This window comes from Bos javanicus, chromosome 5 (genome assembly GCF_032452875.1).
Source record: "Bos javanicus breed banteng chromosome 5, ARS-OSU_banteng_1.0, whole genome shotgun sequence".
Taxonomy (NCBI): Eukaryota; Metazoa; Chordata; class Mammalia; order Artiodactyla; family Bovidae; genus Bos; species Bos javanicus.
The window spans coordinates 76,591,810-76,614,498 of record NC_083872.1 but is presented as its reverse complement, the minus strand read 5'-3'; the positions used below and the strand labels follow the sequence as shown (position 1 = coordinate 76,614,498).

At 46.1% G+C, this 22,689-nt stretch overlaps 1 protein-coding gene across 3 annotated transcripts in view; it reads right to left on the bottom strand.

Annotated features, from left to right (window-relative positions):
- Positions 1 to 2,540: 2,540 nt before the first annotated feature.
- The window catches only part of USP18 (ubiquitin specific peptidase 18), a 30,241-nt gene continuing 10,092 nt past the window's right edge, over positions 2,541 to 22,689 (bottom strand). For all 3 annotated transcript variants that reach the window (XM_061417416.1, XM_061417415.1, XM_061417417.1), the window contains exons 2-11: positions 20,718 to 20,828; positions 19,561 to 19,657; positions 18,383 to 18,528; positions 12,358 to 12,437; positions 11,956 to 12,102; positions 11,532 to 11,627; positions 10,940 to 11,107; positions 5,444 to 5,575; positions 4,922 to 4,971; positions 2,541 to 3,354 (exon numbers count right to left, since the gene is read on the bottom strand). In XM_061417416.1, the coding sequence (XP_061273400.1) occupies positions 3,309 to 3,354; positions 4,922 to 4,971; positions 5,444 to 5,575; positions 10,940 to 11,107; positions 11,532 to 11,627; positions 11,956 to 12,102; positions 12,358 to 12,437; positions 18,383 to 18,528; positions 19,561 to 19,657; positions 20,718 to 20,721 (966 nt within the window). In that variant the 5' untranslated portion in view covers positions 20,722 to 20,828 and the 3' untranslated portion in view covers positions 2,541 to 3,308. The remainder of the gene's footprint in view (positions 3,355 to 4,921; positions 4,972 to 5,443; positions 5,576 to 10,939; positions 11,108 to 11,531; positions 11,628 to 11,955; positions 12,103 to 12,357; positions 12,438 to 18,382; positions 18,529 to 19,560; positions 19,658 to 20,717; positions 20,829 to 22,689) is intronic.

Genomic DNA, 22,689 nt, shown 5'->3' with positions numbered 1-22,689 from the left:
GCTTGAGTGACTCCCACTATGTTCTTCCAGTTCACCATCCATTTTGCTGTGTGATCTGCTACTGTTTTCTTTAAGTGCATTAGTGATTTCATTCTTCAGCTCCATTGGGTTCTTAATATCGTCTCTGTTAAACTTCTGTGTTCACCCAGTCTTCTCCAAAGATCACTGAGCATCTTTATGATCAGGACTTTGAGATCCACTGGGTAGACTGTCATCTCCACTTCACTTAGGTCTTATTTTATCTTGTTCCATTGTTTGGAAGACATTTCTTTGTTGCCTCATCTTGCCTAGATCTCTGTGCTTCTTTGTATGTTATGTAGGTTGCTTATGCCTCCCTGTTATGGAGAAGTGGCCTCATACAGGAGACACTCTATGGGACCCAACAACACTCCCGTCAGGTCACCTGTAATGGAGCTGTATGGTCTATGGGAACTCTATGTGGGCAGACTATTGTGGACACCCCAGCAGGCAGGACTTGGCCTTGGCCTGGGTGGCTACTGGGGATTGAACCCATGCCCTTCACCCTGTGGAGTTCCAACCACTGGATCACCAGTGAATTCCTCACAATACTACTTTTAAGGAAAAAACACAGGGACAAAGATACTGGGTGTATGTGCTGAAGAAGTCTGGGGCGGCAGACAGCAGGGGTACATAGGGATGAAATAACAACAGACCTCAAACCCTCAAAACAAGATCACAGCAAAGTTCACATACGGTCAGGCATCAGGTATCACTGTGAACCTTGATTTTTGGACAAATGGATATATGGATGAGTAAGGGGGCACTTTGGAGAAGAAACAAAATAGCATAGAAATCAGCTACTTCCAGAGACTCAAGTCAATTGATTCCTTGTCTTCTCCTTCAATCCAGGACATTAAAAATGATCTACTAGTACCCTTCCTCTTTAACTTGGAGTCTACATGTAACTTCTCCCTTCAGTCTCTTTGATCCATAATTTCACTCCTCAGTACCTACAGAAATATTTACTCATGTACAAAAACACATCTAAAGGTACTCATTCACTCTGCACTTTAAATAGTGAAAAAATGGAAATGCCCTAATATTTACCAATATGGGAATGGAAAAAATATAGTATATCTATTTATGGAGTAAATGTAACAATTCAAAAGAATGTTTTCCATTTACATACAGACTTGGAAACTTTCCTAAGACACTATTATGAGAAAAAACAATGAGCAGAATAATGTTTCCAGTAGAATTAATGATGTAAAAATTATTCATATCTGTGAATATGCATGCCAATGCCCAGAATAAGGCCTAGAGGGATCAATACATTTTACTACTCTGAATAGGGTCCCCCTAAAATTCCCACCCACCTGGAACCTCACAATGATGAAATAAGCCATGTGAAGGTGAGGTCATGCTACACTGGGATGGCCCCTAACCCATGGCTGGTGTCCTCGACTAACACACGTAGGGAAGACAGCGCGTGAAGATGGAGGTGGAGGCCAGAGGGACTCAGGTCCACGCAGGGGATGAGAGCAGGGCTGGCACGACCAGGCGCCAGAAGAAAGGCAGGACAGACTCTCCTTCACAGCCTCCTGGAGAAACCAACCTTGTGACACCTTGATTTCAGACTCCAGCCTCCAGACTGCAAGAAAGAAACACAGCTTCTGTGGCTTTCAGCCAAGTGCTTTATGACAGCTTGTGACGGTAGAGATAAGAATATACACACACCTGCTTAGCAACGGTTAGCACTGAGGAAGAGGATCTGTCCATGACGACATTGTTTGGCTATTATACAGTGAGAATTTACTCTCACATGGCTAAATTCTTGCCAATAGAAAGAATAAATCACCCTCATTTCAGGTTGGAGGTTTCAGCTCTGCCACTTACAAAATATGAAATCTCGAACAAGTCGTTAAACACGTGAATGACTGAGTCACTTCCTTTGTTGGTGGGGGGTGTCCACACACTTCTTCCCAGGTTGGTGCAGGGTTTCCCTTCCCTGGACACCCCACGATTCACATTCTTCCTCTGACACGGCTCCAGGGACTGTGCACACCTGCCCACCCATACTGCCAACCTGTCTCTAACCCATGTCACCCGCAAATCCATTTTACTGCAACACCACTAAGTGTTCCTTTCCTTTTTGAACACTTTCCAAAAAAAAAAAATCCTCATTACTTATTAAGCTAGACCCAAACTTCTGAGCCTGGATCAAGATCAACGTGCTGAGCCCCACCTCCCTTCCCTCCGGGTGTGTGGAGGGTCCTTGAACCCTGAGCCATGCCACTGGGTGTGCTTCTCCCTGTAAACAAACTGTCCTCATTCTCAGCCCCCTTCCAGCCTTCAGGCTGCTCCTGTGGGTGCACAGCAGAAGCATTTTCATTTATTTTCCTTTGAATTCCTGTAGCACAAACCCTCAGTATCGTGTATTTTAATCAACCCCCATTAAATTAAAAAGTTCTTTTTGAGAGAAAGAATTGTATTCATTACTGTCTGGCATACCATTTCACAAAGTAGGTGATCAATACATATTTATCAAATAAACGAATCACAATTACAAAGCACTTGAGTTTCATGTAATTGATACGCATTTAAAATTTTTAATTTTTGGCTGTGCAGGGTCTTTGTTGCTGCTAGAGCTTTTTCTTGTTGCGGCGAGCAGGGGTTACTATCTAGCTCTGGTGCACAGGCTTCTCATTGCAGTGGCTTCTGTTTCGGAGCACAGGCTCTAGGGCACGTGAGCTCCGTCCTTGTGGCTCCTGGGCTCTAGAGCATAGGATCAGCAGTTGTGGTGCACAGGCTTAGTTGCTCCACAGCATGTGGGATCTTCCCAGATCAGGGATCAAACCCATGTTTCCTGCATTGGCAGGTGGATTCTTTACCACTGAGCCACTAGAGAAGCCCTGAAAGTTTTTAAAATTATAAACAGAAATGATATACAATCAGTACCTATCAGTATAGTCACATTAGCTGTAGAATATTGAAATAATTCCTGACCACAGCCCTTTGTTACCCGACTGCCTCTTGCTACCAGCACTGGCCTGGTCTCTCCTCCCCTGGGAGCACCCGGACTCTGCAGCTCCCAGCTAACAGATCACTGCCTTGTGCAGCAGGAGCAATCCAGACCATGAGTCCACCAGTGGCTCCCATTCTGACCGATCCAGACCTGTGTAGTGTCACTGCTAAATATTTTAAGAATCACCACTTATTATAAATAAAATGTAAACAGCTTGAAAATGGTGCCTCTCCTCACTGCAGAATCTCTTACAATCTGCAGAGACAGGAACAGAAAAGGAAGATGACACTCTGTAGGTCTCTGAAGGTTTAGGGAGCATCCATTAGGACTCAGTCTTCACGTAAAACAGGAGATAGGCAGTCTCCCGCCTAGAAAGAAAAAAAGTGCAAGGGCATCACTGAGACGAAACATTCAGAGTTCATTACTACATCATTACTTCTTGATAGAACACCCATCAGAAAACTTCCCGGTTTACTGGATCAGGTCTTCATCAATCTATCAGCTCAGGGCAGACAAAACTGGGGACCCGGGTAAATAACTATTAGCTAACATCTCAAGCAAGGGTTGACAAACTATGAGCCCATGAACTTAAGTAAATGTAACCGGAACAAAGCCACATATGCTCACTCATGTACCACCAGTGGCTGCTTTTGTGTTGCAGAAGCAGAACCAAGGAGCCGAGACACAGACTGTGTATCCCAGAAACTGAAACATTCACTCTCTGGCCTTTGACAGAAAGTCTGCCAAACCCTGATCTAAATAACGGGGGGTCACTGACAACCAAAAGATGACCAAGTGTATATCTAAGAGTGTATCTAAGGGAGATGCTTAGAAGAAAAGGAGAAGCAGGAGGTAGCAGGGGGCGGTGGGGGGGCAGGATTTCAAGCACAAATTTCACCCAATTTATCAGTTTCCAAGTGAAGACCTACTCGTGCGGCTGGGTCCACGTCCCACACCACGCTTAGTGTGCAATGTCACCTCTAACCCAGAAGCTCTGCAGAAAAAACCTGCAAAGTCTCTGCTTTATCTCTGCCAAGCTTTTTCCTCTCCAGCCTCCCCTCTATGTAGTTACTGATTTTCAACAATATATTTACTGTTATTATTGACTAAATTCAAGCCTCCATACCAGACAACAGAGAAGGACAAGAGTGATCCTTGCTTCCGAAGAGTTCATGGTTAACGTGAAAGAATGTTATGCAGGTGAACAATGACCAAGCAGCGTGGTCCTGGCTGTGAAGAGGTGAGCACATGATGGAAAACACCTGAGAGGCTCCTGCACACCTGCCTGAATGGTGCTGGGAAGGCAGTACAAGGCAGGTGGGCATGAGCAGAAGCACGGAAGCATGAAGGTGGTTTGCCTCAGGGACAAACTAGGAGAAGGGACAGCACGTGCAAAGCCAGGGATGGTGTGATTGTTTGGGAGCCTCAGACACTTTAGCACTGCTGGGTCTAAACTGCAAGAGGAGGACTTCCCTGGCAGTGCAGTGGTTAAGACTCCACCTGCCAGTGCAGGGGACACGGGTTCCATCTCTGGTCTGGGAAGGCTCCGCGTGCCATGGAGCAGCTAAGCCTGTGCACTACAACTGCTGAGTCTGCAAGCTCTGGAGCCTGTCCTCTGCAACAAAAGAAGCCACCACAGTGAGAAGCTTGCACACCTGCAACAAAGAGCCCCCGCTCACCACAACCAGAGAAAGCAACGAAGACACAGCATTGACAAAAATTTTTCTTAATTAACTTAAAAATACATATGTAATTTCAAACCTTTATCTATGAAAAAATTTAAAAAATAAACTAGGAGAGGAGCAGTGCAGTGGATGGGGCTGAAAAACGAGGCTGAGCATATTCTCTGGGCCTCCAAAGGTGAGTGGCAGCCCTTTCCTACAGCAACAGATGCCCTGAGTGAGTTCATGGGACCCACGACCCAGCCTTCCTCACCAGCGGTAGCTGTGATTCCCATAGGTACACTGGACGTCTTCCCAGGACACCTGCAAGGACAGAGACAAACCAGGTTAAGTGGCCAGAGAGTGATGGTGCTGCCAGCTGCCCTCCCTCCCCTAGACAGACCAGTCTGACTACTCCCAGGCCTGGTCACCCAGTGACAGGTGCTCGGCACACCAAGTCCCTCAGGTGCATTGTCTACACTTGGTTATGCTGGGCCCAGATTTTGTAACTCTTTCTAGAGCTTCTTGCCTTCATAGGTTAGTCCAGAGCACAAGGTTGCAGGGCCCTGAGCTGAGAATTCCAGAAATTGGGACGCTAAGCTAAGCAGACCGTAGCAGAGCTGTGAACCAGATGGGGCTCCATGCAGTAAAGGGCTTCAAATTTCACAAAGGCCCCCCTGCCACAGAAAACAGGATCTTAGTGTGTCTGGGTCACAATGGCCTTCCAGTCCTGGCTCAGAACCCATTAGAGATGGAGAACCCACGGCAAGAGGCAGTTTGGGAGGACGCTTCTCACCCAAGAAACATTGGAGTCGTTGAAGCAGAACCATTCTCCATCTTCAGAACTCCGGATGTAGGCACAGTAGTGACCATAGTCAGCGTTCCCCACGTGGGCGATCACAGCAAAGAGCTCATAGTGCCCTCCACACTGAAGGACACAAGGATAAAGGGACCCCCATCACACCTCCTCTTCCGACCCTCTGCTTCTCAGTGCCTCTCTGCCAGGCACTGGTGCGCCCAGGGCCCCAGAAGACCATCTCTGACCACAAGATGCTCATACCTAATTACAGCACAGCTGTGAAGCGAGGTTTCACACCAGGTTTACAGATAAATCTGGGAAGCAGTCTCTACCCCAAAACAAGAAGGAATGGGCAGTTGAGAAAAGCTCCCCAGAGACAATGTGCTTAAACTACCCTGAAGGATCTGTGGAGGGCATGGTGGTGGGGGATGGGGTTGAGGGATGGGGCAGGGGTGCAGGGACCCACTGAGGCCAAGTCAGGAGTCAAAACATCCCAGCAGCGGCAGCCTTGGAAGGCTCTGTGCAGAGGAGCAGCAGCATCAGATTTGTGTTTGAGAACACCAGAGTGAAGGCATATGAAAATGGCTTGAGAGTCCAAGTGAGGCAGAGTCACAGCTGAGAGCGGAAGAAGTGGGGAGAGACTGACCACCAGCAAGAAGCACCACGAAATGACAACAAGCATTATAAACATGATAATTACTAGCTAGCTTCCAGCATTTGACTAAGTCTTCACATACATTACTTTTTTTATCCTAAAAGTGAACTAATATTTTATTTTTCCATGATTTACATACAATATTTCCTGGGAGCTCAGCTGGTAAAGAATCTACCTGCAATGCAGGAGACCCCAGTTTCTGGGTCAGGAAGATCTCCTGGAGAAGGGAACAGCTACCCACTCCAGTATTCTTGCCAGGGTTGCAAAGAGTCAGACATGACTGAGTGACTTTCACTTTCAAATACAATATTCTTCTACATATTACATCATAAAGCACCCTCAAAGAAAAAAATTACTTTGCGTTGTGAATTAAATGTTTCTTATTCCTCCTGACCAATTAAAGAGTCATATCTAGATGCTGAGTCTATAATTTTTTTCTTTAGAAACCTAAGGTTCATATGCTGTAAGAAAAATAATGAGCATAAATATATAATTTATGTGCTACAATATTAACAGCATACTTGAATTGTTATATGATAGGTGATAGACAAATGTATATATAATGTAAAATTTGAAAAGTGATATTTCCATTAGCAACACACTCAAATATTTTATGACATACTTGCTCAAGTGAACTACTTCAAAACAAGCTTAAACATTATTATTCTGGTTCTTTGTTAGATTTGTATTATTTATTGCTTTGCTAAAAGTTACAGCTTTTTATGATTTTACAGTGCTTTTAGCAGTCTTGTGATGACAATTTTATTAACTGCAGACATATTCACACACCTATGCTGTATATAAAAAATATGCCTAAATATGTTTAGCCACTGAGAGAAAACTGTCTTCACATCTTTCATGAGAAGTGTAAGAATTAGAAGCAGGAAATACTTTGCACTTCACTTAATAATACACCTTCAGGGACTTCCCTGGTGGCACAGTGGATAAGAATCCAACTGCCGATGCAAGGGACACAGGTTCGATCCCTGGTCTGGGAAGATTCCACATGCTGCAGATCTAACCTGCGAGCCACAACTGCTGAGCCCGGGTGCTGTAATTACTGAAGCCCACGCATCTAGAGCCTGTGCTCCACAACGAGAGAAGCCACCACAATGAGAAGCCCACTCACCACAATAAAGAGTAGCCCCTGACCTCCACAACTAGAGAGAGCCAGTACAAAGCAACAAAGACCCAGTAAAGCCAAAATAAATAAAATTAAAAAAAAAAATAAGATGCTATGGGAACTTCCCTGGAGGTCCACTGTTTAAAATAATAATAATACATCTTCAGAACAAGACATTCAAGGCTCATAAGACAATATGGTACGTCTTCATATAACATGATGCATTCTGAAATGGATTTTGCATCTGATGAGAGCTAATGACTAAACAGGATTCTATGTTTAGAGATAAATGTGATTCATATGCACTATTTCATTTAATATCCACAACGAACCTGTACACAGGGTGTTGGCATCAATCCCATTTTGCAGACATGGAATCTGAGCTCAAGGAGTAGAGTAACTCACATCAGATTCAGAGCTTATCAAGAGGTGGGACCTCCACCCTAGCCTGCCTGGCTCTGAGGCGCCAGCTTTTGACTCCAGTACTGAGGAAGTGGGGGACAGATTTGTGCAAAGTCAAGGAAAAACAGTAAGTCACTCGGCAACTGATGGATACAGTGGGGAGGAGTAAGTAGGGGGCACTGCAAGGATGAACCCCAGATTCTTGGCTTGGAAATTAGGAAGATGTTGGTGCTATAAAGTTACGCATGGAACAGAGGTGTCTGGGGATGAAGACAGCGAGTTTCTCAGGACTCAGCTGGAGGTGGACACCCTGGTTTGGGGATCAAGAGTGAGACCTGGGTAGGGGACAGCGACTCGAAAGTCCTCAGTTTCAGATGATCGAAACCATAAGAATTAATGAGAAGACATTTGAACAATGGGAAGAAAAAGGAATGCGATGAAAATTAAATACCAATAAAAATGGGCAGGAAAGGACCCAGAAGCAGAGAAAGAAGCCCCAGGAGAGAGGCCTGGAGGAGACAGATTTGAAGCAGAGCAGAATCAGTAAGAGAGCATCATGGTAAGGGAAAGACCAGCATAGTCACCAGGTTTGGGGTAATTAACCCTGCTCCCTTTGGTCTCAGAAAAGCTAGATAAGAGATGATTCTCTGTGAAAAGGGAACAGTGGTGAGAGTCTTCATTTTGAGCAAGATCTCCACAAGAGTCAGGAAAATTGTACTTTTCTTCTCAATACAGTCAAATAATGTCCCTTACCTGAGACTCTGAAATGGGATTATGAAGGGGAGAGGATGAGGGTGGTACAAACTGTGAAATGAAAATATCTTCTGCCTATTAATAAACAAGGAATGTCACAGCCACCAGCGATTTCTGGCCTCCAAATGTGAATGAGGGCTCCCCAAAACTGAGGTCCAGCAGATGCTGCCACCCCACAGTGACTGCTGTGGGGGGGAGGTGATGCAAGAAGCCAGGCAAACGAGGAAACAGGATTGGCTGAGGTGCTCAGGTCGCTGAGCTGCACATGAAAGGAGTGAATCCAAGCCTAGAGGCTTGCACCCATACACAGAATGCCAAACTCCTTAGCTTCATACCTGATCTGTGATGTTCAGACTGCCTGCTCCCTCCATTGCAAACTTGTATGTAGACTGACTCCCTGGTGGCTCAGATGGTAAAGCATCTGCCTGCATTGTAGGAGACCCGGGTTTGATCCCTGGGTTACAAAGATCCCCTGGAGAAGGAAATGGCAACCCACTCCAGTACTCTTGCCTGGAAAATTCCAGGGATGGAGGAGCCTGGTAAGCTACAGTTCATGGGGTTGCAAAGAGGCGGATATGACTGAGCAACCTCACTGGTTCACTGCCCTCCTGCCTCCTTGGAGCAGTTTTCTCAGAGCTACTGAGATACTGTCTCTGGGACTCTGAGTCCTAAACATTCCCACCAAATAAAAAACTCTCTACTTTCAGGTTGTGACTGTATTTTTTAGTCAACAAAACAAAGCTTTGTCCCTAAAAGGGAGGGCTCAAATCATTCTCTGTTCTCACGTGAGGACATTACGCTGGGTTTTTAATATTACTCTGGGGCAAACTCTGGATGGAACTATCAGTTTACAGGAAATACAAGGAGAGAGGAAAGCGCCAAACAAGACCACCAGCCAATTCTGGATGTACATAAAACCCTTCAAACAAATGCATCTCAAGGAAAAGAAAAGGAGAGAGAACAACAAAGAAACAGAACCTATGGAAGAAAGAAAGGCCAAGGGAGGGAGGGAGCAAACCGAGGCAAATGCAAGTGTAGACTTTATGTGGATCTAGATTCAAACACAGCAAACAACTTACAGGACAGTCAGGAGATCCACATACCGACTGGATATTAGAGGATATTACATAATCATGAGATGAAACTGGTCATGTTTGGAAAAAGTGTGCTTCTTCTTTAGAGAGACATGTGCTGTGTGCTTAGGTGCTCAGTCATGTCGAACTCTTAGAGACCTCATGGACTGTAGCCTGCCAGGCTCCTCGGTCCATGGGGATTCTCCAGGCAAGAATACTGCAGTGGGTGGCCATGCCCTCCTCCAGGGGACCTTCCTGACCCAGGGATTGAACCCAGATCTCCAGCATTGAAAGCATTTACCGTCTGAGCCACCAAGGAAGCCCTAGAGAGACATAATGAAATACTGGCAAATGACATGCATGGCATCTGAGATTTGCTTCAAAATAACCCAGTAGAGGTTTGGAGAAGGAAGAGGATGGGGTGCAAATAAAGAAAGACTGGTTGTGAGTCTGCACAACTGTTTAGGCTGTTGGTAGATAGGGAGACATTATATGTCTCACATGTCTTTTCAAGGTAAAAGAATTTTAAGATACTTCATTAGGTAGGCTGTGCAAGTGGAAATAAGGAAACTAGAAGGAAAGAACAGAATCCTATGCCCCAAACAGGGAAGGAAACCCTATTATAATAGGAGCCACTCAAACACATGGTCAGGCCTCAATTTTTCAAAAAAAAAACACAAACCCATAGTTCTAGACCATGGATAGTAAACAGCCCAGGGGAACAAAACAGACAGTCCAAAAACTGACCCATGTATATATGGCAATAAATGTAGGATTTTAAACCTATGGAGAAAAGATATTTATGTCACTTTTCTCAGAATCTCCCGACAACTTACTAGCTCGAGACAACTGGATTCAACTTTACTCTAAATCAATTTGGCCCCAAGTGCTGGCTCCTTTCTTATCCCCAAGGCAAGTGTAATCTGTCGGGAGAAGGAAGCAAGGCTGGTGCTGCTTAGCACCCAGGATGTGGGTCACCTGTGGCACACCCTATGTAAAAGGAAGGTTCTGAAGTATGGTTTCTTCTGTCAGTGCTGGGAGATAGCTGTCCAGTCATTAGAAATAAAGTCTTCTGAGTCTTAACAGAAATGCAGCTGCCAACAGCAACGCTGGTGGGAATGTGAAGCTAACAGCCCCATGGCTGTTATTCGAGAAGAGTCTAAACTCCTTATTGAAAGATCAGTGTTTCTTAAATGTGTGACTATGTTTCCACGAATCACACTAAGCGTTGGTGAGTGTTCCTCCCTGTGCGTCCTGAGCTCGGCCACAGAGGAGAGGATGACGCCCCAAACCCAAAACGCATCTCTGGTGTGTGTGATGCTGGGCAGCTCAGGGGAAGGAGACAGACAAAGGATGTGGTGTCTGATAGGGGTGGGGAGGAAGACAGACAAAAGACATGGGCTCTGATGAGGCCAGGGTGTGTGTGTGTGGGGTGTGTATATGTGTGTGTGTGCGTGTTTGTGTGTAAGGAGCACGAGGGCCCTCACCTGCTCCTCAGCACTGCAGGGCTCTCCCTTTGTCTCAAGGAGCTTGGTTAGATCCAGATTCTGGGGGAAATACAATGAGTGGCAGACTTTTTCTGCCCGCAGGTTTCTGATGGAGAATCTCATGAGGTGGATGGTCAGTGTCTGGGGCAGATGGGTCAGTGTCAAGACCTGGAAAAAACACAGTCACCGTGGAGATGAGTCCCAGGCACTTCAAACAGGTCAATTCCAAGAAGCACCAGGGCCAACAGGATGTTCTTCCTCCCCAAAAAGAAGGGAGTGAAACAGCACCCCTCCTGGAATCTGCTGGGTCTCCCACAGAAGGCTTGAGCAGCCCAGGGTTCCACAGGTGTCTGTAGGGGACTGTGGAGTCTGCTCCCTGAGCCCAGGCGAGGGTGGGCCTGAGTGTGGCTCTTGTGCCCTCCCTACCCCTACAGTGATGGGGCCCCAGGAGCGCATCCACAGCTCTGGGCATCAGAAGCCCCCAGGATCCTGGACCCAGCCTGGCGGATTCCCTCCCTCAGCATGCCCCCTCCCCAAGGGCCCGCCCCCCCCACCCCACAGTCCAGGGAAGCCTCTGATCAGCAGCGAGTACCTGCTTCCAGAGAGTCTTCCTGCCACAGCTCTCACAGAAGCACTTGTCTTTGCTGGACAGCTCCTGGGGCTGGAAGAAACAGTGGAGAGCGTCCTCCTGCCCCAGAGAGCAGGGAAAGCCAGGGTTACTCCACCTGGAGTCACCCTTTTCCCCACAGACAAGGGTTCTCCTCAGGTTCCCCTAACATCAGCCCGCGTGGTGCACCTGCCAGGATCTCAGAGAGGATCTACTTGTTGAGGAGCAGGAAGGACAAGGGGAGCGGGAGGAGAGACTTATTTTTCCTGCAAATCAAAGGAGAACTAAGCAGACCCATGCTTAGGAAATGGACATCAGTTTTTAAAAGCCAAGGGTGCATTAAAGAAGCAAGGGAGCGCTGACAACATTGGGCTGCAGGGAATAGCAAACTCCCCAGGAGGAACCTCACCAGCGTTTTCAGGGGCTTCCAGTGCATATCAAAGACAGACAGGGGGAGAGCCAGCATGCTGCTGTTTCTGCTCATCTCCGAAGTACATTCAAGACAGACAAAGGACTCCTTCAACCGGATGGTGTAGAGGGCTTGCAGCCTTGCCACCTGCAACGTGGGGCGGGGGGTAGGAGGAAGAGGGGCAAAGAGAGCCCGAGTGAACAGGTTAGCCACGTCCAGAGCTGGAGACACCACACAGAGCTCCAGAAATAGCGGCTGCCCCTGCCCCTGCTCACTAAGGTGCAGAGAAGTCACAGCGGCCACACTGCACGACTGTGGTGAGCATTCTACACGTTTCCTCTTGGTTTCCATGTGCACAAGGACAGCATCCTCCCTTTCTGAGCTCTCTGTTCTAGGACTTACCAAGTCCACGTCTGTGATCTGGTTCTTGATCAGGTTCCAGACTGTGAGGTAGAGCTGGGCAGCATCATGCTGGACAAACACTGGCCAAAGAGAAAAGCAACTCCCAGGGTAAGGGCCCATGATGCGGGTCATGCCCTCCTGCCCCAGCTGCCAGACTCAGAATTCATACCTGTTAACACCATTTCCTTCATACCTGTTAACACCATTTCCTTTGTGATACTTATCACAATTTGTACTCAATGTTTGGGGGTTTTATTTTGTTTTGGCCTGTCTCTTCTCTCAATTGTCAGCTCCATGGAGGCAAAGACTCTGTCAGTCTAATTCCCTTACCAACTCAATAACCAGCACATAATCAGTGAGCATTACTTATTAGATCTTCCACCTAGGGATCGAACCCGGGTTCTCCTCCGTTGCAGGCAGATTCTTTACCATCTGAGTCACCCAGAAAGCCCAGATGAATGGTTAATCAATCCAAATTCCAAGCTAATAATCCCAAAACAGGGATTAACAGGCTAGTAGCAGGTTGAACTGATGCTGTCTCCAGAGAATTACTTTCAGCAGGCTGCCTTCCCCAGAGCCAACACAGAACATGAAGAGGGTCAAGTCACTTTGCCAGGCAGAGACGTCCTGCCTCATCTGCCCATTCCAGAACCAGGAGTCCCAATTCATCTGAGAAATACCGGGGCCCTGCCCAACCTATAATTTCCTTCACTCCTGCTACATGCAGGTACTGCACAAGCCTGTTCCCAGGAAACCTACATTCTAGCAGAAGGTGAGTATCCATGTATGGACTCACAATTTAGAGAAGACTTCCCCAGGCATATAAACTGTTAGGAAAACTAGAGAAACATGAGCTATACCTGGGGCAGCAGAGAGAGGGTCTCTCTAAACCCACTCCTCCACACAAGCAACAAAACCAAGAGTTTACAAAAATCTTAGGAATTCAGGAAAAACTGCAGAGCAGGGACTGCAGCTTCCTCAACTTGGCTGGTTCCCACACACTCTTCAATGCTCTGCAGAAGGCTTGAAAACGAGAAGCCTTGCAGTTGCCACAGGCGACAGGCTGGGGCTGGACTGGGCACCTAGGAAAGCCCCTGGCCAGGAGCATTCCCACGATCTGACCTGTTTGCAGCAGCTCCAGGGAAAAGCCCATTTAAAGGAGGTTGCTGTTATTTAACCTGACTCAAAGCTGAAAGCCTGTAATATTCCCAGGGTGTCTGTGGAAAATGCTCAGCGACAATAAACAACTCAGTTACCTAAGGCAACCATGCCAGCCGAGGCAAGAAAAGCCTGGCCAGAAACTCAAAGGAAAGATCTTACAGTAAAAACAACAGCAAGAAGAGACCCCACTGTGGGGCTTTCTGATGTTCAGTGTTGTCACATTATCTAAAATGTCTAGTTTCTAACAAAAAATTCCAAGACACACAAGGAAACAGGAAAATATGGTGCACACACAGGAAGAAGAGCAATCACTAGAAACTCACTGAGATGCCCCATATGTACTAGACAAAGACTTCAGATTAGTTATTACTGTATGTTCAAAGAACTAAAGCATCCAAAAACCCAAAATAACTAAAGAATGAAAACAATGTCTCACCAAATAAAAAGTATCAGTAGAGAAAAGAAACACGTAAAAGACCAAATCGAAATTCCTGACTGGAAGAGTAGAAGGACAGAAGTGCTCACCAGAAGTAGTCAAGAGCAGATCTGAGTTGGCAAAGGAATCATCAAACCTGAAAATAGGTCAACGGAGGTTATCCAGTCTGAGGAATGAAAGGAAAAATGAATGATGAAAAATGAACAGAGCATCCACTGGGTTCACTGATGAATTCAACCAAACATTTATGGGAGGAATTCTTCCAATTCCCCAAAATCTCCTAAGATAGAAGCAGAGGGAATACTTTCCAACTCATTCTATAAGATCACCTTCGCCCTAATACCAAGCCAGACAAAAACATTCCAATAAAAGAAAACTATAGATCAATATCTCACATGAACACAGATTCAAAATCTGTAAGATAATATTAGCAAATAGAATCCAAACAATGTAAAAAGAATTATACACCACAACCAAGACTTATCCCAGGCATGCAAGACTAGTTCAACTGGAAATCAATTTATGAACCTATGACATCAACAGGCTCTAAAGAATATTCACATGAGTACATTAATAGATACAGAAAGTCATCTGCCAAAATCCAAAACCCATTCATGATAAAAACTCTCAGCCAACTAAGAACGGACAGAACCTTCCTAAGATTGATAAGGAACATCTTCAAAAAACCTACAGCTAATATCACATTTAATCGTGAGAAACTAGCAGCGTTTCTTCCAAGATCAGGAAAATAAACAAGAAAGTTCCCTCTCACCACTCCTTTTCAATGTTGTATTGGAAGCCCTAGCTAGTTAGATAAGAAAAGGAAATAAAGGGTATACTGACTGGAAAGGAAGATTTCAGAATGTCCTTCTTTGCAGATGACATGATCATTCACATAGAAAATGCAAAATAACCAAAAACTGCTGGAACTAATAAGTGATTATGGTTAGATTGCAGGCTACAAGGCAAATATATAGAAGTCAATCACTTTCTTATATATCAGCAATGAACAAGTGAGATTTTAAATTTAAAACACAATATAATTTATATTAGAGCACATAAAATGAAATGCTTAGATATAAATCTCACCAAATATGTACAAGATCGATATGAGAAGAGCTACAAACACTGATGAATAAAATCAAAAGACCTACCTAATGGAGAGATATTCCATGTTCATGGATACAAAGACTAAAAATTGTCAACATGCCAGTTCTTCCTCCTAACCTGATCTCTAGACTCAATGCAACTCCATCAAAGTTAAAAAAAATAAAATAAAATAAAATAATTTTTAAAAAAAGATACCAGAAAGTTACTTCATGAATATTGATAAACTTATTCCAAAGTTTACCTGGAGAAGCAGAAGACTCAGAATAGCCAACATAGTACTGAAGGAAAAAATCAAATAAAATCAGACGACTAATATCAAACTACAGAGCCTCAGTTATCAAGACAAAGTGGTATTACAAAAGAATAGAAAAATAGATCAATGGGACAGAAGAGAGAGCCCAAAATACATCAAAATAAACAATGTCAAAAGATTGAAAGGTCTTGGGAAAGACTGAAGACAGGAGGAAAAGGGAAAGACAGAGGATAGGATGGTTGGATGGCATCATCGACTTGATGGACGTGAGCTTAAGCAAGCTCCGAGGGTTGGTGATGGACAGGGAAGCCTGGCATGCTGCAGTCCATGGGGTCACAAAGAGTCAGATGTGACTGAACGACTGAATTGACTGAAACAATTGTCCACTGCTCTTTCACGATGGAAACCAGCGTTTTCACCAAAGGTTGCTCAAATACCTGAACATTCACATGAAAAAAACCAACCTGGACACAGACCTTATATCCTAAAAAAGAAGAAAATGAACAAAATAGATAACAGACCTAAATTTAAAATGCAAAACTGTAAATAAAACTCCTTAAGACAATATAAGACTAAATCTACACGGCCTTGGGTTTGGTGATTATTTTTTAGATATGACAGCAAGGTATAATCAATAAAATAAAGAACTGATAAGCTGGACTTCATTAAAATTAACAATTTCTGCTCTGTCAGGAGCATGAGAAAGCAAACTACAGACTGACAGAAAATATTTACAAAAGAGATATTTTAAGAAGATACAAAATATACAAAAAACTCTTCAAAATCAACACTAAGAAAACAAACAACCTAATTGGAAGGGCTGATGCTGAAGCTGAAGCTCCAATAATGGAGCCACCTGATGCAAAGAGCTGACTCATTGGAAAAGACCCTGATGCTGGGAAAGATTGAGAGGAGGAGAAGGGGGCCACAGAGGATGAGATGGTTGGATGGCATCATCAACTCAATGGACATGAGTTTGAGCAAACTCTGGGAGATACTGAAGGACAGGGAAGCCTGGTATGCTACACTCCATGGGGTCTCAAAAGAATCAGATATGACTGAGTGACTGAATAACAACGAAAAAGGAACCTGAGCAGTCTCCAGTGTGAATCGGAGAGAGGACAGAAATATGTGAGGGAGATTAAGAGGCACAAACTTCCAGTTGCAAAATAAGTGAAGCACAGGTATTAAATGTACAGTGTGGGGAACCGAGTTAATAGTTATGTAATATCTTTGCATGGTAACCCATGGTAATTAGACCTATGGTGTTCATTTTGAAATGTGTAGAAATACTTAATCACTGTGTTGTGTAACAGAAAAAAATGAGAATATTGAGAGACAAATGAAAATAAAAACACAACATACCAAAATTTATGGGCTGCAGTGAAAGCAAAGCTGGAGGAAAAATTCAGACTACAAATGCTTATGTTAAAAAAACAAGAAAGATCTCAAATCCACGACCTAACTTACAATGCATGGAAACAACCTACACTTTGATGGAGTCCCAGAAGATGAGAAGGGAAAGGGTAGAAAACTTATCTCAAGAAACAGTGGCTGGGACATCCCAAATCCGGGGAGACATTCAGACATTGAAGTTCAGGAAGCTTGTTGGTTCCCAAACATATTCCTCTCAACTAACTGTTCTCTAAGAAACATCATAATACTGTCAAAAGTCAGAGACAAGAACTCCTGATGGTGCAGTGGATAGGACTCAGGTTCAATCGCTGGTCTGGGAAGATCTCACAAGTCACAGAGCAACTAAGCCCATGGGCTACAGCATTGAGCCTGTGCGACAGAGCCTGGGAGCTGCAGTTGCCGAGCCCACGTGCCCCAGAGCCAGTGCTCCGCAACAAGAGAAGCCACCACAATGAGAAGCCCACACGCTGCAAGGAAAAGTAGCCTCCACTCCCCCAAACTAGAAAAAAGGCCCACGCAAAGCAACAAAGACCCAGAGCAACCAAAAATAATTTTTTTTTAATCAAAGAGATCTTAAAAGCCATATGAGAAAAGAAGCCTATCACCCCAAGGGAACCCGCTTCATAAGGTATCAGTACATTCTCAGCACAAACCTTACAGACCATGAGAAAGTAGGAAGGTATATACAAAGGGATGAAAGGAGAAACTGCTGATAAACAGAACGTTATCCGGGAACGCTGTCCTTCAGAAATGAAGGAGAGACACAGGCTTTCCCAGACAGAGAAAAGCTAAGAGATCATCACCACCAGGCCTGCCTCACAAGGATGGCTGAGAGGAGTTTGCCAGGCTGAAGTGAGAGGATGCTCACTGGAATAAGGAAAGAAACTAGACCAACTGAGCAAGAGAGGAGTACCTTCAACACGTGGCGCTGAAACAACTGGATACCACGTACAAAAGAACGAAGCTGGACCCCTACCTCACACCATTCACAAAATTTAACTCTAAGAGAAACACAGGTCTAGATCTAAAAGCTAGATGTGGGAAACCTGGAAGAAGACAAAGGAGGATGGTGAGCAATTATTAACAGGTAGAGGATTTCTTTGGGGAGATGATAAAAATTTGCTAAATTTAGACTGTGATGATAATTCCACAGCTTTGTGAAATCCTAAAAACCTCTGAATTGTATACTTTTAAATGACTAAATTTATAGTATGTGATGTATATTTCATTTGAGTCTGTTTAAAAAAAAAAAACTAAGCTATTTAAGAGTTTCCTTTCGTAGAACATGGTTTCTCCTTACGAATCCTGTATTCTATTTCTTTAGGATGCTTTACCTGCAGCTGAACCAGCTTTGAGGAGACTCCTAGGCTGACTTACTCCACTGAGAGGCAGGAAAAGAGTGAGTACGAAAGTAAAACATGAATAACGAAATAAATGCTGTCCCTGCGAGATGAGGGTTGTTTAAGGTATTTCAGATACACACACAGGCGTCCAACACAAGGAGGGTTTCCTTCCTGTGCACTCAAGGGCCATGAGGCCCCTCCTTTCCTCCACTCTCCTCTCTTCTGCTCCCTCCCCCTCACCCCTCCAAGAGCTCCCCTTCCCCTCAGAGCACCAGGCCGGGAGCCAGAGCAGGAGGACCGTCTTACTCGGAATGTTGTACTTCTGCAGACAGTAGGCCAGCTCCGTGGGCTGCACCGCCTTCTTCCGGCTGTCCTGCATCTTCTCCAGCAGCAAGAGCAGCTGGAAGGGGACACTCCTCCTCTGCTCCTCAGCTCTGCCTGGCACCGTTATCCTGCCGGGTGAGAAGAGCCACAAACCTCCCTGTCCCCACTGTTCTCAACGCCAGGGCCACACTAGAGTCACCTGGGAGAACTTTCAAAAATCTCCATGTCCGGGCCACTCCGCAGATGGACCACATCAGGATTTCTGGGGGCGGGGCCCATTTATCAAAATTTTTATTTCCCGGATGACTAAAATGTACAGACAAGGCTGAGGACGGCCATGTCAGCAAATCAGCTATAGAGCATCCTCTCGAGACGGGGCACCCTCTCCCCACCCTGCACGAGAATCACACCAAGATGAAGGGCAAGAGCAGTAGGTCCTCGGTCCTCAGCACACACCCAGCCTGAAGTCCTTCAAAGGGAAACAGCAAGTAACGTCTAGTCCTGGGAAGGACACGGGAAGGAACGTCAGTGTATTCTGGCAATGATTTAATTACAGGCAACCTCCCGTGTCCATGAAACGGGAAAAGGAGAAAGCTCAAGGCAGAAAAGAATGAGCGATAAGGTGTATTATGTGAATATGCACACATTGGCATGGTGTTCCACTCAGTCACTGCTGGCTGAGCCTCAACACTTCTTGGCAGAACCCACTGAAAAGAAGGGTTTTCACAGTGTGTGTACTGTGTGTATATATACTCTGTGTGTGTATGTGTGTGTGTGTGTGTGCTGTTTGAGAAAAGTCAACAGACTCATGGACCCGCCTACTGATACTATCCCAACTTCCTTTTAACCAAATCAGTGGTTCTCAGTCTGGCTGCATTTTAGAATCATCTGGGGAGTTTTCTGGAAAGTACCCATCTTGGGCCCCACCCTAGAAACCCATGCAGATCCCAAGTGAAACCAAATATCTGGAGTGGGATCAGCATTTCACATTTTTTTAAACTTCCTAGATGATTACAATGTATAGTTCAGATTGTACAAAACAAGATCTCTTCTCTGGCAGCTTTTGAAAGAAGACTTCTCAAAGTCCAAATAACTGAATAACAGAATAAACAAAAACAAAAAACAATACACACATTCATCTGCCTTAACAATGGTCTTACCTCTTCAGTATCTTGGCAAATCCCACATTTCTAACAAGCACCTGGATCAGGGAGTTAAGACAGCATGTCTGTCCAATGTTGTGTAAACCGACCGGGCCTGCAAGGAGCAGAGGGAAGACACTGAGAGAAAGGCCCTCCATGGAACTCAACAAACACCAAACATTCTTCTCGGCCCTCATGAGGACGTGAAATCCTACAAAGGACTCCCAGGGGCACAAAGAATTCACTAAGGAGGTTGCAAACAAATTGGAAACGAAAGAGAAACACCAGCCTCTGAAAAGTGAAACAGCAGCCAAAGTCTCCACCGTCCAGGAAAGAGACACGCCACAACGAGGGGCATCATTCGCTGTCAAACTGGTAACAGTGCAGCAGTAAGAGCAGAGGAAGAGAAGACTACAGACAGCATCTGGGGGAGCTCGGAGCCCTGCCCGGCAGCTGCCCCACAGCGCTGGGCCACAGTGGGCATCCACGGGGTCAGGGCCAAGAACACCCTCCCAGACAACCTATTCCAGACCCTGGTGCAAACACCCTACCCAGGCCCTACCACACGGTGGGAGGAAATCAAGAGACAGCTTGGGGGACCCACCTCATCTGAACTTACCTCAAGAGGCTGCAAGCTACAGGGAACTTCCGTGGATGTGGGAAAACCAAGAGAGCATTTCTCTGACCCACTAACCACCAACCTCCCCTCTCCCACCCACCCTGTGCTCAGCAGGCCCTACAAGGTGTGTCATTTAAGAGGAAGGGAGTCCACTTTCTCAGAGTTCCTGGGGAAAGGGCTCTGGTATATATGCTAGGGCAACAAGAACCAGGAATCTGGTCCAGCAGGGCCACAGATGTCCACTCCCCACTCAGCAGAAGCCCCAGGTGTGCGGGATTAAAGTGGTCCCCATTTTTCCCAACAAGCCTATGTGCTCAGGAGCTCAATAGTCCCCACTGCACAGCTGCCAAAGTGGAGGCACAAGAGAGCAGGCCTCATGGACCACACGGCTCCACGGCTTCAGGGTCCAGTGGACAAGCAAAGCGTTTCTATGCAGACAAAAGAGCAGAAGCGGGGTCTTGGCTGGTGGGCTGGGCTTCCTCTGCCTCGTCCTTCTCAATGGGCTCTGCAGAGAAACGTGCAGACAGCCAGGACTGGCAGGGGTCCCGGCACGTACCCATCAGTGGTTGCTCCAAGGTCCCTGGACTGACAGCTGCTGCAGGCGTCTTCAGGACAGCTAGACCTCACTTCCCAGAAGAGCGTTCATGAGCTGGCCTTGGGAGGCCCTCTGTGAAGAGGAAGAACATCTGTGTGACCAGTTTTGACTTCCAACAGTCAGTCTTAGACGGTCAGTGTCTGGGGAGACCAGCCACAAAGCTATAGGGCGAAAATCGACAACTCGGCGAGCACCATCCCTGTGGTCCCTCATCCCCACTGTCTCCTCATCAGGACCCATGGCCACAACCTCTCCCCCTACCTCTGGGCTCTCTATTCAGGCAAACGGCTCCACATTCACCAAGGGTCCAGGCCATACACCTGGGTCTCCCTGTTGCTCAATCCCAGGCCCAAACCATCGCTGGAGGCCATCAGTGCCACTGCCCAAAGGCTGTCTGCATGCTGGACCGGAGGAAGCCTGTCCTGGTTCCTCAGCGGGGAAGCCAGGGTGCTGTTGACGCCCCATGGGTGCGGTACAAGGACCATCCGGATACCTGGCTCATTGTACCCTGATGTGGGAACAGCTATATTGCCTGTGGTGGGAGGTGGCGACACCCAGACTCTGGAAGGGCAGAAGCCCTTCCCCAGGCTGACAGGTGTTGGTGGTCAACAGCCCCCCACTGAGGCCCTGGAGGAATTCATCCCAGTGAAGACAGCTGGCCCAGTCCCTCTCCAGGGGTTCGACAATGAGGGGCATGACGGCCTTACCACCTGCCTGAAGGTGTGATAGCTCTGAAGGGTCACCCAGTCCCGAGTTCCCCTTAGGATCAGCTGAGGCTTCTGTTGCAGAGTCTGGCAGTTCGAGTCCCCTCTTTGCCCACCCTGCTGTGTTCACTTCTCCCTGCCCCCCGCCCTGGTGTCTTCCCAAGGGTGCTCCCCAGCACACCTCTCCCACGATCATCTCAGCTGGGATGACACCATCAACGGAGGAGCAAGTCAATAGCAGGTCCTCAGTCTATTGAGTTTTCTTAGACAACACACACACACACACACACACACACACACACACACACAGTATATACTCTTCTTCTCAACAGGCTCCACCAAGAAATGCCGACACTCAGCCAGCACTGACTGGTAAATGTCCTTGGGAACCCAAACACCACGCCCATGTGTGCACAGTCACATAATAAACTTTATCACACATTCTTTTCTGCCCTGGGCTTTCTCCTTTTCCCCTTCTGTGGTCACGGGTCACTGACAGAGGCCTGTAATTTTGTTGCTATATCAGCACACAAGAAAATTTATAAAGTGCTTAAAATGACTTGGGAAAATTCTTGTAACATGAGATAGAAAAAGCAGTACATTATCAACCATTTCACAATGATTCCTAATATAGCAACAAACACTGTGGAATAATCTGGTTGTTTTCAATTATTTACCATTACTTAAAAAAAAAAAAAATACAGGGAATATCTTTAGGTATAAAACCTTTCTCTACCTATCTGATTTTTCCTCAGTCAAACCAAAGGTCACAGATACAACAAAACCACAGCTGTAAACAAGGTCATGTGAACCACAACCCACTTCCTCCAGACAGCACAGACTTCAGCTACCTGTGCATCCTCTCCAGGTATACTTGGAATCTCAGGAGTCTCAGAACAGGTCCCAAGCACCGTACCCTGTCTGTACCTTCCCAGAGTGCACACAGGTGTCTGCAGGGCACTGTCCAACACAGCGATCCATGCACAAAGGTTCCCTTGTGTCTACAAGCAGACTTGATACGGAAGTGGGATCTACGCCCGGGCCTCCCACTGCCTCCTTCCTTTTCATCTCATGGAGTTCTGCTGATAGGGCTTCAGCTTTGCCGGCAGCTCAGGGCTCAGGCCTGCCCAGAGTCTAAGCTGAGGCCACAACCCATACTGTTTGCTCAATTATTCCCCTTGTTGTCGTTCAGTCACTCAGTCGTGTCCAACTCTTTGTGACACTATGGA